Source organism: Pleurodeles waltl, chromosome 2_2 (genome assembly GCF_031143425.1).
Source record: "Pleurodeles waltl isolate 20211129_DDA chromosome 2_2, aPleWal1.hap1.20221129, whole genome shotgun sequence".
Classification (NCBI taxonomy): domain Eukaryota; kingdom Metazoa; phylum Chordata; class Amphibia; order Caudata; family Salamandridae; genus Pleurodeles; species Pleurodeles waltl.
Genome location: NC_090439.1, coordinates 584,607,393 through 584,624,247, shown reverse-complemented (window position 1 = coordinate 584,624,247; position 16,855 = coordinate 584,607,393). Strand labels below are relative to the sequence as shown.

Here is a 16,855-nt window from a genome sequence, read left to right as displayed (position 1 = left end):
TGTGAACTGCAGAAACACCCATAGAAGTCAACACAACCCTATGCCTACTAATTCATATAAAGTAACATGACCTAGTGCTGGGTGGAATACAATTGTCAATTGAAAACAGGCACAAGCGATGGCCAAAAGTTGTGTTGGACCACATTGCATGAGCTTTCAAAGTTTAATAAATGTAACACTCACAAAAGGTCACATTATGTAGGCAGTCTTCTGTGTGAAGGCAATTGCACTAAAGTGTATTTCTAAAAAACATGTTGTGCCAAAAACGTCTGTTGCAAATATGGAGCTGCACTATTTTTGTCCATTTACTTAATCCCTGTGATTTACATTCAACATTGCTTTGCACTAATTTTAGTAAATCTGTTCCCACAATTGCTACTAAGCATGCTTGTGACTTTCCCATGTAACACTCATAGAAACTTGTAAGACTAAAACCTTTGTGTTTTTCTTCTACCTAGCCATTTGGGATTTAGTTCTAAGAATTCTCTAAGATGATAACTAAGGGCCTGATTTAGATATTGGCAAATAGGTTACTAGTCACAACGGTGACAGATAAACTGTCCACCTAAATCTAAATCCCATTTTATTCAATGGGATTTTGATTTCGGCAGACAGGATATCCATGACTGTTGTGACGGAGTAACCTGTCAGTCAATATCTAAATCAAGCACTAAGTCGTTCTGCCATCAAAAATGTTTACATATGTATCTTTAAGTTTCATTAATGGTGAGCTGTTATACTTTGTTTGTCAAAATGTTTTCTCAGTGAGCTGAGTCTTCCTTTGATTTAACTTTTGTATGCAAACGCCTGCATGGCTAGATGTGTGAGACCAAAGCATCAACTTGAATCTAGTTTGACTTGCAAAAAGTGTTCCGTAAGGCTGTGAAGCAAATAGATTGTGGAAGAATGCCTATCAACCTCTTTTTCTATTGATTAAATTATTTGACCCCCATGGGTGAAGAAAGTCCAGACCATTGTGTTGTTAACCTTTAAGGTCTATTAGAACATTGGAAGTTGGCAGCTCCATTGAAAACAATGGAGTGCTGCGGCTTTTACTGGCCGGTAAAAGCCCGCAGCGCCAACATTTCAATGTTCGCTTTGTTCACAGCAGCAGCTGTGAACAAAGCCTCACGGAGCCCGAGGGGATTTTAATCCCCTCGGGCTCCGTGAGCAATTTGTTTTTTTAAATAGAACATTCTGCCCTGAGTGGCAGAATGTTCTAATAGCCTTAGAACCCGCCATAGCGGGCTCTACCGGCTATTAAAGGCCCTTTCCCTTGTTAAATGCCCTCGCCTTGGGCTCGGGCATTTAACGTGGGAGCGGGCCTTTAATAGCCGGTAGAGCCCGCTACGGCGGGTTCTAAGGCAGTAATTGTCAGAGAAATCAGTAATCCTGGACCATGTTCCCCCAATAATTAATGATTCCTTTAACTTTCTCAGTGAGATTTCATCTATGGCCTCTCGTGCTGCCACAGTATGGCAGCTCAGTCTGCATTCATCTTAAGGATCAGGAGGGGGGTTAAGGTAGATGTTGAGGTAAGCCTCTGAGCATTTGTAATAGATGGGTTAGACTGCCAAATGGCAAAAGAGAGGGTTAATGTTAATATCATCTCCTGGTCGGTTTTTCTAAGACTATAAGAAAAGACCCTAGAAGGACAGTGTGTAACAAGTTGGAAGTGTTCTGCATCGAGCGTCTTTACCAGAAGAGGGTCATCCTGACTCCTGACCATGCAGAAGAAAGAAGTGGGTTAGAGCGCTTGTTTTAGTAGTCCTAATCTGGATCCTGTTTTATGTTTCTGGGTGAAAACAAGGAAACTTGTTTGAGTACTAAAATTGCCATTTAGATGATGGTATTGATATACGGACCACGTGGTACTGGGAGCACACAGTCAGGGGGATGTTGGTCATGGCAATGTACATTAAAGTCACAGGCACTACCACAAGGAACAACGCAACATTCTGGAAGTGAATAGAGTAGAGCTGCATTATTCAAAATACAAAGAGAGACATTCAAAGTAAAACTAAAGGAAAAAGACAGTTGTTGCCAAAACCAAGAGAAGAAACAAGTGTTGGTCTATTAAAGTAATAGGATTCAGGTAGACTACCAACAGTTATTAGTAGATTACAATCAACTGAAAAGCATACAAATTGGTGACGTCAATAGACAATGGAGTTCAGGATTAAGAGGAGAGCATTCAAAATGTCCTGTACCTCACTTCAAGGTATACAGCATCTCAGAGGAGACTGCGAGGCAATGATAATATGCTGTAAAAAATGAAGAGTGGGCGATGGCAAATGAATGACATTAAAATGCATCTGTCACATTCACGTTGCATATGGGCATGCAGTGAAGTCTGGCCTAGTTGATAAGGCCAAGATAAGATGGAACTATATCAACTACACCCACTCTAGTGTCATGCTCTTTTAGGGCCAGGTGATCATTCAGGGAAGACAATTTGTTGGATGCAAAGCTTGCCTGGAAATTAGGGTCCAGACAGCTGAGCTGTAAAGCAGACTATTTACTGGGACAAATAGTAGAAATGTTTCATGTAGGCAGTAGTCCATTGGTCACTTGAAGTTTAGGTGAGAGCCCATTTCCATGGATGGGCATTGGTTATAAAGGGTACTCACATGTTAGCAGGATTAAGTAGCCACCACTGCATATAACACTGTAAAACACAAACACACCACCTAGAGGACCGTGTCTGGTGTGATCAGGAGCACCAGTGAAGCACCACTGGATCCTGTCTCACAAAATGATACAAAAAGCTCAACCATCTAGTTCTCGCCACACATGGAGCTTGAGCAGAAGAAGAGTGCATTGATTGCACTCCTACACTAAGGAGGTGTATCCATTAACCAGAAGCACAAAGAGGCAGTGCAGGTATGAAAAGATGGTGCGACAAACGACAGTCTGTACAAAAGATGACCCTGACACACATTTCTGGATTGAGAAAGTAAATGTCTTTGTGGCTGTTTCAAGCTGCAGTAGCTTAGAGGATCCAAATGGTTTCACCACTGGGCCGTGCTACCATAAGAAGGAGAGAATTGAAGCAGTGATTTGCCAAACCTTTTACTTTACCACAAAAGGAGCTCAAGATTCACCAAACCAAAGGAAAAACAGTAAAACAACTAGCAGGGTGGAAAGCCAACATGGAAGATAGAGCGAACAAGGTGTATAACATCCCACAATCGATCTCAAAAGACAGAGAGTGGAACAAGCCCATTCCTCCCACGAAAGTGAGATAGGTATATGAAGGAAATGAGGGAACCAGAAGGATTCAGAAGTTTAACTATAAGGAAAAGTTTCCAGTTATAAATCTATGCAACAGTTTCTCTTTGATGCAGGATCTGTAGCTGAGGCTCCAGTAATACAGATGAGAAGTCCATTTGGATTTATTGTGCTGCAGGAAATGCCCACCATAAAAAGCTTTTGATTCATGAGCCTTGTATAGTATTAGCATCTTTGTTCTGAGGCACAGGCCACCTGAAGTACTGTTGCTCTTCATGCTTCAGAATGCTGTGGTCTATGCTTCCATGTTCATTTGCAGTGCAAAATATTCTCAGCATGTGTGAAGTAATGGCGTGGCTTTGAAGCATTAAGTGTATCTTGATTGTCTGGTGAGAGACAGATACATAAAGAACAAATGTGGCACTCAGGAGAAGGTAAATGCGGTCTCAGAAAGGCAAAAAAAACACAATAGGAAGCCTTGCAGAATATGCAGCTCTACCTCATGGGCATAAGAGATGCATGTGACCAATGCAGGGGGGCAAAGGAAACAAGGAAGCCTGCCTCCAAAGCCTCAGAACAGTAAGTCTAAGGATCCTGGGGTCTAGAATTTTGAAAGATGAAAGCATGAATGGAAATGCTGCACCATCAAAGATATCAAAGCTGATAAGGTAAACCAGACTTTTGGGTGGCAGCCCAAAAACTAGTACACCAGATCCAAAAGTTGTCATAAGAATGTTTATGGCTACACTTTGTTAACAACTGTGGACTTTTCCTCTGACCTAAGTTCATCACTTCTTTACTTTTGGTTTTGCACAAGTGGTAGCATCTTGTTCCAAACTGCAAAGCCTCATCTTCGCTACACAGAACATTCATAAATCCCATGGAAAGTTGCAGCGTCTTTTTGCCTTCATCGGCACCTACAGCTTGAACCTGTAGGCACCATGGGGACAGAGATAAAAGTATGGTTCCTTATAACTTGGGGTTAAAATTGAATTCAATAATGCATTCAGTGGTTCTTTAACACCCCATTTAAATGACCCTAAGGTATGTCACAAGCGTATTCAAATAGTTTGTGAAATTGCGTGGTTTGCTGCTGAGGGCTAAGCTTGTTCTGTACTTATGGGCCACATGCAATAGGATGTTTTCCTTCCTGCATTCATGTTTTTTTAATGAAAGTTGTTGCTTCAATTATGACTACGAGTTAGCTCGGTGTTGGCAGACCATCTTGCTCAGGTATCTGTGTCCCTGGGCGCCACATGCTTTGTGCCGCATGTACAACATCCTGAGATGATTCTTTTTTTTTTTACTATAACAAAGTCAATGTTCTATGGTCTGATTTGTTTGAAATCTACTCCTAAATAGGGTGGCCGGAACTTGCAGAGTTTCACATACATAAAATACAAGACATAAAAACTCTGCAAGATTCTACGGAGTTCCGTGAGCGGGCAGAAATCGGTACGTCATGCTGATTTTTAGTGCCAGGAGCTTGTTCCCACAGAGAAATCAGCGCAGATAGCAGCGCGTGGTGCACCAGAGAGCGTTGCTTCTTCAGTTGGTTTTACTGTAGCTTGAGTAGATTTTCTACTTGAGGGGCAGCTTTTCCAATGGGAATGGTTGCAACCGCCCACATTGAGAAAATATTGCCAGGTGCCCTCCTAGTGCACAAAAATCATGCTAGGGGGTGCCAGTTCTCGCCAATTTACTGTTGGCAAATCATTCTCGAGAAAAAAACTCCGTCACGTGGCAGTCTGCAGAATTTGTCTAGACCTCTGCCTTACATGCATTACACTGAATAGCCAAATCTCCGTGAACTCTGCTGGTAGAGTGGAGTTTATCACCCACCCTTAGTCCTACATTTACTATTCAGTTTGACATCACCGATAGTTGCTTTTTGGGAAGGCTGATGTATACTTGGTTGCTCTTATCCAGACATAGGGCTTTCCCAGTTGTAACCCTCTTGAGTCTTGGGCAATATATCAACCATATACAAAAACAAAACGACTCTCGAGGGATCAATTATCTAACGTCTTTCAAGCCAATAATGCATAAATTATTATTGTGCTAGTTAATTATATTTCTTTTTTTTATTCGTCAGTTGCTTATATAGAACTCTGTGGGATATTCATCAAAGATCACTGTAGTTCCATTTATTTTTGGAATACAAATTTGCAAAAAACATATACATTCTTCGATACATTGGTCTTATTATCAGTACATTATCCATACATCTCTATTTTGCTTAATGGCCATTATCCACAAATATATCCAAAAATCTAGGTCCGTCTGATCAGGTAGTCCATTATCTAAGCATTAATCGTCGCAGTCAACTGTTGTTATCTATCATTGTGGAAGAAATGATGGTCTTCACCTCTATATATCAGTCTCATACATTCAATAGGGGCTCCTGATACAAGACTGTTGACGTATTTTGGCCTCTTTACTTCTGGTCTCTTCAGGAAAAATAAAGAACATGCATCTATTTACTTGAAATTAAAAACAAGAAAGACCCATCAGTAAACAGGCCTTACCTGAGTAACCTTAATTTAATAACACATCCATTATATACAAGCTGTTATACCAGAAGGTGTTCAGAGTCACCTGGTTGTACATTAACATCCTGTTTACAAAACCATGCAATCAGCCTCCAGTAGCCACGCATTATTGTGTCATATGACATCATTGTGTTATACTGTGCCCAGTCCATTGTGCCTGACATGAAAGATACAATATTGAAGGTGTTTCGAGACCCTGACTAAGCCTATTTACGTGTTCACACGTCCCAAGACGTTAGGTTAGAGGAGATCCATTAATGTTGATTTAGGGGGATAGGGTTAGGATGGCGCTATTAGATGACATATTATAATGCTGTATAATGATATGCCGATGTGGTGATACATTTGCTCACCCTATGCTGATTATACAATTTCCATTACTTTTTATGGTGAATATTGTTACGAAAGGATGTGTTTTGGTCGGGGAGGGGGTAGAGGCAGATGATCTTTTGGTCTCTTTCCTGTGCCCTAGGGAAACTGCCCAATTTTATATTGATTTGCTGTATAATGTGGCCTTAGACTATTTTTCAGATTTTGCCATGCAGCATCCATTTTAAATGATTTCTGAGCCTTATGCTTATGACAAAATATTATGCATTTCAATTGATGTCGCTATATTTTTTGCCATTTGTATTGCACTTTAATATTTTTAAAAAACCTTCATGGTTTCTAAATTACTGATTTTAAGCTCCTTTGGGTGAAGGCATATTTTATTGATTGCCATTTATAATGCTGTTTGAATCTTACAAGCCCTTACGGTTTTACGTCTAGCGTGTCAGACTAACAGAAACAGTGCCAACAGTTTCAGGGCTTTCTAAAATATGTTCTTCTTCCTAGGCCTTGCCCCGCGGTAGCACACAGCAAACAGTGTAGCCAAACCTTTCAGAACTGCCTAATCACCACTGGTGATTCTTTCTCTAATACATGCCTCTCATGTTCTAAATCTGGTTATTCAAAGATATGATGTAGCAATAGCGGGTTAAACAATTTATTCAGCCCCAATCACATGTCATAAATTAATTCCAGGCTGCTCTGACCTGCCCCTCTGAGAACCTGTCGGAGCAGCACTGGCTCTCTGCTCATAGAGGGAACAGTGCACAGTTTAGAGTGCTCTTAACATTTGGAACAGGGAGGAAAAGCCCCTTTACTCATTCACCCCCCCCCCCCACCCCCCAGCAGCTGAAAGCAGAGTCAGCTGATGTTGGAGGCCATACATTACATAAAGTTATTTATAGGTAAAAATGAATGATGGATGTTTCGCCTCTGCATTCTGCATGACATCACAGAGACATTTGCTCTTGTTGTCTATTCGCTGTCACTCAGATCCCCGGGTGAGAAACACCCCAATTATTCATTGTTTCCCATCTATGATTGTATGTGCTATGTAAGACGTCCACAGGAAGTCTCCATTGTTTACACCAGAACCTAAATCTGGTAATTCACTGCTATGACTTAGCAACAGTTGACAACAAAACGTGTTACCCACAGTTGCTATGTCATAGAGGCCTTTCAGGCTATGTTGACAGGGCTTTCCGAGAGCCTTTAGATGCAGCACAGCTTGTCTGCTTGGACTGAAAGAAGAAATCACAACATCAGGAGGTCTAAAGAGGGCAAGGAAGGTACTGGGGTTTGTTTAAGGACAAGTTATTTCTTTAAAATTTGGGATGGGGAGGAGAGGCCATATTATGTCTGACTCCTACGTTACTCCTTTGCCTATGCTTAGCAGTTTGGTGCTCGTGTACAGAACATTTTCCACTCTTTTACTCATGGTGGTATGCATCACCGATGTCAGCGGGCTCCCCAGTGCTCGACCAACTGCTTGCCACTTAGAGTGATGCAATTATTGCCATTGCGTTCGTGCAGAATACTCTGCCCACACCTCCAGGCTATTAAGCATCACATCGCCTCTTTCAGGATGAGAGAACATATGTTGGCACCTTGGAGTCTGTTTTGTCACCCCTGCATTTACGATTGTTATTGTCTCGACTTCAGGAAGGCTATTTTGAGCCCGTAAATTTGCATATGGCTCTTTTTGCTTGATTCCTATATTATCATTTGTTGCATTCCCACAGGCCTTGGTTTATATATTCAGTAACCCCCTCGCTCAGGCATAATTCTATGCCCTGAAGATGATCCCAGCTTTGGACAAAGGGATATAAAAGATGTCAACTCGAGTACCTTGGCTTGGTATTTTGTATTTTTATAATTAGGTTAATGTGAGACTGGGTCCTGCAGTACTGTGAGCTTATCTTTTGAATTGTAATGTCTATCACATATATAATGCCTGAGTACTTTCACTCTGTTGCCTACGTTATGATAGTTATTTGTTCTGTGTTTTTTGTTTCCCCACTATGTTGTATTAAATTTAAAAAAAATGTGGAAAAATTATACATTTGTAAATTTAGCGTAGACCCCATTGTGTTTCTATGTTACACTGACTCTTATAGTTTCACTTAAGGAACCGTTGTTCCTTTTACAAAATAACAGTTATAAGCAGGCACAGTTAATTGTGGGGTTCATACAGAACATAACATTATAGATGGATAACTGTGAGTTATGGCTTGTTTTTCGCCTTGGGGTTCTTAGTTGCATCACAGGCAACTCAGACTTTGCTCTCATTATCTAATTGATGTAATTCAGGACCCATCTGTGAAAACTATCCCCGTAGCACTTGAGCTGAAGGAGGCTCTTAATGCAATTATGCTCCAAATACTCATAGCAAACTGGTTGTAATGTATTGTCCCAAAGTAGGTGTAGGTCTGCAATTACCACCAAGACCTGACTACTTCATTAATGTTCCTTAACATTCTTTAACAATCTCTGCCCCAAAACCACATGCAATTGTACATTGGAGTACCACCTTCACTCCTTGTTCTTGATTTTCACTTTCCTTCATAATCCCTCCCTCTTTCCCCAGTCCTCACTCTAGTCATTTATTTCTTGCTTTCCTTCCTCTTTACTATCTTCAAGTTTACAATTTTCTTCCTGTTCAAATATCTATCATTTCTTGAAACATTTTGCAAAATGATGTCTATCCTGACAAAATGTCTATAGAAAACTATGAATAGTAGATATACAACAGAAGTGCAAAGCATTTAAGTCATATTTGTCCTGATGAAGACCCTATAATTGTATTTAAATAGCTAGAAACATAAGTTGACCAGCATGAGCAGTGAGTAGGTCTTACCAAAAGTATATTTTCATTGTGATTTGTCTATCAATTACTGCCACTTATGAAGTACTTTTTGAGTAATATGTATCAACTGTGTAATTTTTTGAATGGTCTGTTTATTACATTTTACTATAGTTGCATTTCGCGAGACCATGTAATTACCATGCAATGTGAAATACCATTTAGTTTGCCAACTACAGTTTCAAATATTTGCTAATGGACTATTTTCTATGGTGCGTTCTTCTTCCATTTCCTTTTCTTTTCTCTTCAGTCTAAATAAAAGGTGTTCTAGACATAGGGCCTGCTTTAGAACTCAGGGGAAGGGTTACTTATGGGATTTAGATTTCGGCGGACAGGATATCTGTCACCATTGCGACGGCAGAATCTGTCCGCTGAGTTCAAAATCATGCCCTAACTCTCTGTGTATTGATTTGACAATTATAAAAAGGGTCGCTGAATAACTTTACTGTTATATTTTAGCATGTCATATTCCCGGGTGCCCACAGGGATACAGGGTTACCCTCAATATTTGTGTACATTTGTAGCACCTGTGTTTGAGGACATAGGGCCTGATTCTAACTTTGGAGGACGGTGTTAAACCGTCCCAATAGTGGCGGATATACCACCTACCGTATTACGAGTTCCATAGGATATAATGGACTCGTAATACGGTAGGTGGTATATCCGCCACTTTTGGGACGGTTTAACACCGTCCTCCAAAGTTAGAATCAGGCCCATAGTATTGATATCCTGAGAATCAATATAAACTGTTGCTTTGCACTTGCCAGTTGCTTCGATTGTCAGTGACAAACTGCAATCTATGTAGCTTAGCTCATTTGTACAGTGTTGCCTGAAGTGTACAAATAATCTGAGAAAAGTGCATTTGGCGTCTTAACAATTATGTACGTAATTATCAGTACATAGCAAAAGTAAATAACACTAAAATAATTAGAGAATGCATAAACCTACATCCCTTACACACTCAATCCATCTTGCATGGTTTAAGTAGAAAAACAACAACAAAAAAGCAATGTTCAACATCAAAGTCTAAATATTGAAAATACATATTTGAATGCTGGATAAAGACAGAGCGATACCTTTGATTTGCAAAATATAGGAGAATAGTTGTGTTCTCCTTTCATAAAGACACTGGGCCTCATTTACAAGGCCTTTGCGCCACCGTTCCATCATTTTTTTTATGCACCAGTGGCGCTAAGCAGTGCTTTACACTGCTCCAGATTTACAAACTTACGCATTGGGCCCAATACATCAGTTTGTAAAGCCTTGTGTCACATCATACCTGCGCCAGGTATAATGTCTGCAAGGTAGGCGTTCCCGGGCAAAAAGCCACGCAAAACTGACACAGTGAAATTTACAACATTTCACTGCATCATTCTGCGACTTCACTGCGTCAAAATTCCAATGCCTGCTCGGAGCAGGCATTAAACTGACGCAGAGCTTTTGTCTATGGGAGCCTTCCTCACATTGCTTGAGTAGCGAATTTTTTTAATGTTAGTCCAGCAATGCATCAGTTTACCACCACAGATGTGTCAGAATTTCTGACTCTTCTGTGAAATCATGTGCCATTGAGCTCTGTATAGTAAATACAGTGCAGCACCGGTGTCATTAGTTACATAAACTACAGCAGCCATGTGAATGAATAAACCTGAAGACATAGGGCAAGAAGAGACCTTGGAGTGCCACAATTGAATTAAGTGACTTCCTCATAGGCTCTTCAGGGACAGCATGTCTACACAAAGCATCAGTGCAGATTTTACTGCATATGGTGTCACTGAGAAGTGAAAACATTGTTAATTCTAAAAGTTGGAGGCAAGGCCTAATTGATGCCTATTTCAGCCTTTGCGAGGAAAGCGCAGTTCTGTACATCACAGCATTTTCGTTTCAATCGCAAAATGTTCATCTTACAAAGCAAATAATATTTAAACTGAAAATAATACCATTAAATATAAGTAGTAGACTTATTCTGTCAAAACTGAGTCTAGACTAATTAGGGGACCATCCATCAAAGATATTAGGATGTCACCTGTTAAAATGATAGTGGAATATTTATTCTTAGGGGAACCCTTTATCTGCTACCTTTGCACTGCATGCACAGACAGGATTTGGCCATTCCTCCTCTCTTTTCTGTTACCTGGCTAATTCTGCTTTTCTGACTTAAGTACAGACTGTTGTGAAGGCCTACCCGACACCTGAAGCATCTTGTCTCTTAATTGTGTCCATCGCCTTTAGATGAGGAGTTTGCTTGACAAAATTGTTGAAGTGTCCTTTTACATTGACGGATGAACTCTTTACTAAGATTCATATTTCTAACAGTCATTTACTACTCTTGTGTTTTGTTTCGGTCATTTTTGGTCAACAATGATGTTATGTTTATTATTTCTTCTTTCATGTCATTGAATCCCCTTTTGTGGAAATGTTATTCAGAGGTCCATTGAAGGTCATGTAGTATTTATTTTTACCCTTACGTTGTGGAACTGTCCTCCTGAAGTACTTTTCAAACATAGAGTTTTACAATACAATGTTATTCCTGTATTCTTGGAAGTGTCATGAAAAAAGCCAGGTAGGATTGGAGGTTATACCAGTGGGAAAATAATGAAACTTGGAATAAAGCTGTTACTGCACGTTTATCTGGACTTTATGTCACCCTTAAATACATTCAACTGCTTTAAGGCCTGTAGAGCAAAAGCATCCCTTTTAATATATATATGCATATATATATATATATATATATATGTATATATATATATATATCATACAAACAACTCAAGAAACAATAGAGTCTTTCTTCTCTAAAACAGACTGCATATAACATATATTGTAATAGGTAATAAAGTAAGATAATTTAATCAAGTGGAGTTACAATCACATTCTCTTTCTATTGTAGAGTGACTATCTTTCCCCTACAAAAAACAGCACTGTAAAATTATTCAGGATAGGGCTGTCAGCATCCTTTTTGACATCACATTGTCAAATCCTGCTTGACAAGCCTGCTGAGCCGCATGTGACACTTGTTACATGTGGCTCAGCATTTACTCATGACATGCAGAAAGTCTAAAACTGAAACAAAAAGTCAACAACCAAGCATTGCCCACCCCTTCAAGGTGCAGTGTACCCTTTCACATGACAATGTCATATCTGGCCAAAGGGCTGGGTGTCTGCGGGTGGAAGGGGTGATAAACAAAATGGAGAGCTGTGGTGAATGTGTCCTACTACTCATAAGCAGCTGGCACAGTCTTTCGTACCATTGTGGTGACTACAACTATTTTTGGCAGTCATGCAGTAATCTTTGATGGAGGTGCATGAAGATATCACATGGGGAGGAGATCTGCTGGCAGGGGAAAACAAGTATGCACTGGAGAGATGCCAGGGGATGGAGGCAGTGTTATTGGTGCATTGGTCTCTTCTTGTTGTGACAAAGTACACCATTTCCACATCCACATAGTGGCAATCCATTAGGGGGGAAGGATAAGTTTTGGAGAGAAGCCATGGCTTGGTGACCCACTCATACATTAGCAAGAGGACAAGTCCTGGACGGTTCGGGTTCTGTTTCATCTGTAGTAAACTGGAAAACTTTGAAACACAGAAATCGATTTTGTTATATGTTTGATCAATAGCAAGGTGCTATGGCTACCTGTTATTTGACAAGCAATATGTTGATGTTTCCTAACAGATGATTCAGCTCCAGAGACTGTTAATGGACATGAGTCTACTGGACAACCCAACTCCACTACTGCAATGGAAACACAGGAAGAGACCACTGAGCCCACAACTAACGGTCAGGCAAAGTCGGAGTCAGATGAACAGCCTCTGAACTTGAGTGACATTCCTGCCTCTTCTCAGCCAAACTCTGAATGCAGAATAGAAGAACAGAGCCTTAACGGGAAGAGCACACACAATAGCCTACTGATGCCCGACATCAAGACGGAGAGAGAAACGCAGGAAAACGGAAATAAGGTAAGAAGACTCACTCTCTGTGAAGGAGAAACAGGCTAGGCAGATAGAGGTGTCAATATACATGTACATAGCCACAGCATCTGCATTGTGTACCTGGCTCCATAGAATCAAATCGCAGCATTTTGGAATATTTTTATTTATTATTGTCCAATGGAAATTCATAAGATATGCCTAAGGGGGATCTTTGTCCATTTTAGAAATTCTACTCCGCTCTTAAACTTTTCCAGAATGTTCATTACAAATTCTGGGGTCCAGGTGATTACATTGGAAGTGTCACCTACTGGAAGCCGTCATGGATTTCCCAGCCTGTCACCTTTCAGCTCCACCATGCCTTCACTTATAAAAAAGAAAGCTTGCCATGTAGGTACGCTTCTTTTCACAAAACATTATGTATTTGAGATGTGCACTTTCTGTTGGAAAGAAATGTAGCTACTTACGTGCCTTCATTAATTAGGTAAACATGTGCATTATAATTCCAAATAAAATAACCATAAGGTTTCCATTAAGCTCATAAACTGGGTTCAATCCTAATATAAATTGCCAATTTCAGTTTGAGAGCGAGGAGATAACAAAACGCCGACTCTGCAAGAAATGACCCCCTGAGTTCCCAGCTGTTAGGTTGGCAGCATATATTCAAAATCCAGCTGTTCTTAAAATTATTCTGAAAGGGGTATTTTTTTAAATCAGTGTAGAGCAAGAAGGTGCCACACTGTCACTTCTGTTTTAATTATGTTATCCATTACACAAACAGAATAAAAGTCCACTGCCTAGATTCCCCTTGCTCCATCTCCCCAGGAAGAGATATCACTGCATTCCCAGCATCCATCTTTACAGGAAATGACATAGCGTATTTCCACCAAAACTATTTTTTGAAAAAGTCAAAGGAACGGACTTCATTCCAGCTTCCCTCTCCAGAGGAAGAAACATGCCATCATTTCCTAGCATCTCCCACTACATGGAGTGACTTAAATGCATGTACTGTAATTTCTCACTAAAATAAATGCATTGTTAAAAGAAGAATCAGTTTGGACTTCATTCCCCAGTTTCCTTCATCACAAGAAGCAACATCACTGACATTCCTAGTATCCATCTTTCCAGGAAGTAAGATCACCTCTTCCCTTTTCTCTGCTCCACTCCACTTCTAAGGTTGTCCTACCACATGCGAATCCCCAGCAAAGGCAACGTTTTAGAGTGAGAAATACCTGCACCATGGCAACCTATGAGATAAGAGTTCAGGATGTGCCTCACCCAGCACACCACACCCTCTGTCATTGTGATCATTCCGAGGCCTTGACCACATAAACATGAACATAGCATCTTCACAAAACATAGACACAACCTCATAGACAATTCACTAACCATCACACTAACAAAGACACTCTCCATCTTTTGCTCATCAGTGCACACTTTATAATATTCCATGTTCTAGACATTGCAGATCTCATCACCGTTCACAACCTTATCACAGACACGTGGCTCACCCCCACATTCTCACACAACATAGATGTCATTCTTCCCAAAGTCTATAGCATTCAGCATGCAGATCATTCTAACAACAAGTGAGACGACCTCAGGTATCCTGAACAAAACAAGGACTTTATAGCCAAATTATCAGACCTCCCCACTACCTCATCCATCCAAACCTCCCACAACACCATTCATGGTGACTTCAACCTCCCAAACGACTCATACATACAAAAAAATCCATACACCCTCTTCAGCCTCATTGACATGCTGAACATGATACAGCATGTCACCCAATTAACATTCTCCAAAGGGCACATCTTGACCCTCATCTTCCTGACAATAATAACCATCCTTTCATTGCAGGCCTCCTATTCTCCTAGACTGGACAGACCACCTTGCTATTCACATTGTCCTGCTCAGCATCCCACCTATGTGTCAAGGTAAACAAAAAGAGAATAACTACTATTGGATCCTTCAAATACTTCTCCACAGACAACTTAAAGTTTTAGCTGTTCTCCAACCCTGCCACCACCACTTCTTACTCAACACACTTCTACATAATTTCAACACATTTCTTAAAAAAAAGTGAAAACTACACTAAAACTAAAACATACATGTGCAAGAAGAAACATTCAGCACCCACAGGCCTGACCCTCCCAAACCTGAGTAAACACATGCTAGAACCAGACCACCTTGCCAACAACTGGACTATCTATTATTTACCCTTCATCAGCAAGATCATGGAAATTCACTTTATACATAACTTAAAGATCACATCAATACCAACCGTCTCCTCTGCAAGTATCAATCCAACTTCAGGTCATGTTGCAGCACAAATGCAGTTACCATATGAATTATAGATGATGTCCTCCTAATCACAAGACAAGTGACAACTCCACCTCCTGGTGTTACTAGACTTCTGTGTTATGTTATGTGTAATGTAAAGCAAACGGTCACCAACAAGGTGCTCATCAGGTACGAGTGCCTAGGGTCGCCTTTGGTAGGTTAGTTATTCGAAAAGCCAGGTCTTCAGCTTTATGTGGGATTTAAGAAGAGAGAAGGAAGCTTTAATATAAAGTGGGAGGCCATTCCATCATTTAGGAGCAATGTAAGAAAACACCCATCCTCCTGATCTGGTTCTGTGTGTGCATTTGGATGTCAGAGAGGAGATGTTTGGGTGACTGGTAGAGGGAGAAGGAACTGTTCAGGTAGGTGGGGCCTGAGTTTGTAGTGCTTTGAGTGTGTGCGTGAGGAGTTTGAATTGAGCACATTTGGATGTCAGGAGCTATTGGAGTTCCCGGGGGTGTGGTATGATGTGATTCCTCTGTGAAAGGTTGGTTGAGGATGAGTCTGGCTGCTGAACCCTCATTCCTAACTTAACATCTTTAACGGGATTCACCAAAAACATCATTTAGGTTTTCCCTTCAAACCTATCCAACTGAGTTAATTCCTGTGGGCAGCTTTAGGTTCCCGATTATACAGATCACTTGCAGAGATCCCAGGAATCGATCTTGTTCCCCCCTCATCTTCCACCTATTGGTACATAAGGTAACAAGTAGGGGACCAGGTTTAAACTGCAAGCTACAATGCAAGTGGCTTTCCTGTAGGTGCCAGACCAAAGGTGTCTATGGTAATTATAAAAAGCAGCTGGGACAGGGGGCAGCCCTGCCTTGTTCCTGCGTAATAGAGAAGGAGGGGGTCAACGATCCGTTGGCTCTAATGTGAGTCAAGAGGTCAGTGTACAGATGTTTGACCAGCGCGGAGAAGCCAGGGCCGATGCCCAGTTTATGCAAGGTGGTGTGTAGAAATTACCATTCCAGGGAGTCAAAAGCCTTCTCTGCATCTAAGAGGGTAGGCAGGTGGGACTTCTAGGGAAATTCAGTTGATTACAGAGACAACAGTGCATAGATTCAAAGAGGTGGACTGATGGAGAACAAACCCCGACTGCACGGGGGATTTTATGTTTTCCATGAAGGGAGCAGGATGGTTGGAAAGGACTTTGGACAAGACCTTGTTATCAAAATTTAGGAGCGATAATGGTCTGTAGGAGCCACAAAGGTGTGGGTCCTTACCTGGTTTAAGGAGCAGGGTAATTACGGCTTCTCCCATTGAAGGGGGAAGGTTGCCCATCTCAAGGGACTGTGAATACACGGCAAGCAGACGTGGTGCGAGGAGATGTTTAAAGTGTTTATAGAACTCCCCATTGAAGCCATCCAGTCCAGAGGCCTTGGAGCCATCTAGGGAGCCTATGGCTAATTCATTCTCCTCGCTGGAGATGGGTTCACTTAGAAACTGTTGGTGGGCAGAGATCTCCTCAATATACTGTCTGAGCCGCAGTGTCTCAGGAGAAATGAGTGGTGTAGAGATGTGTATAGTATTAGAGTAAAGCCGCCCAGACACCTGAGTTACAGGTCTCCTTCAACCCCCCTAGCAAGGTGCAGGTCCGCAATATAGGAGA

General features: G+C 41.0%; 1 protein-coding gene across 4 annotated transcripts in view; it reads left to right on the top strand.

Annotated features, from left to right (window-relative positions):
* NOL4 (nucleolar protein 4) overlaps positions 1-16,855 on the top strand; it is a 633,075-nt gene that overhangs the window by 408,482 nt on the left and 207,738 nt on the right. For all 4 annotated transcript variants that reach the window (XM_069220100.1, XM_069220098.1, XM_069220102.1 and 1 more), the window contains exon 7: positions 12,647-12,930. In XM_069220100.1, coding sequence (XP_069076201.1) covers positions 12,647-12,930 — 284 coding nt within the window. The remainder of the gene's footprint in view (positions 1-12,646; positions 12,931-16,855) is intronic.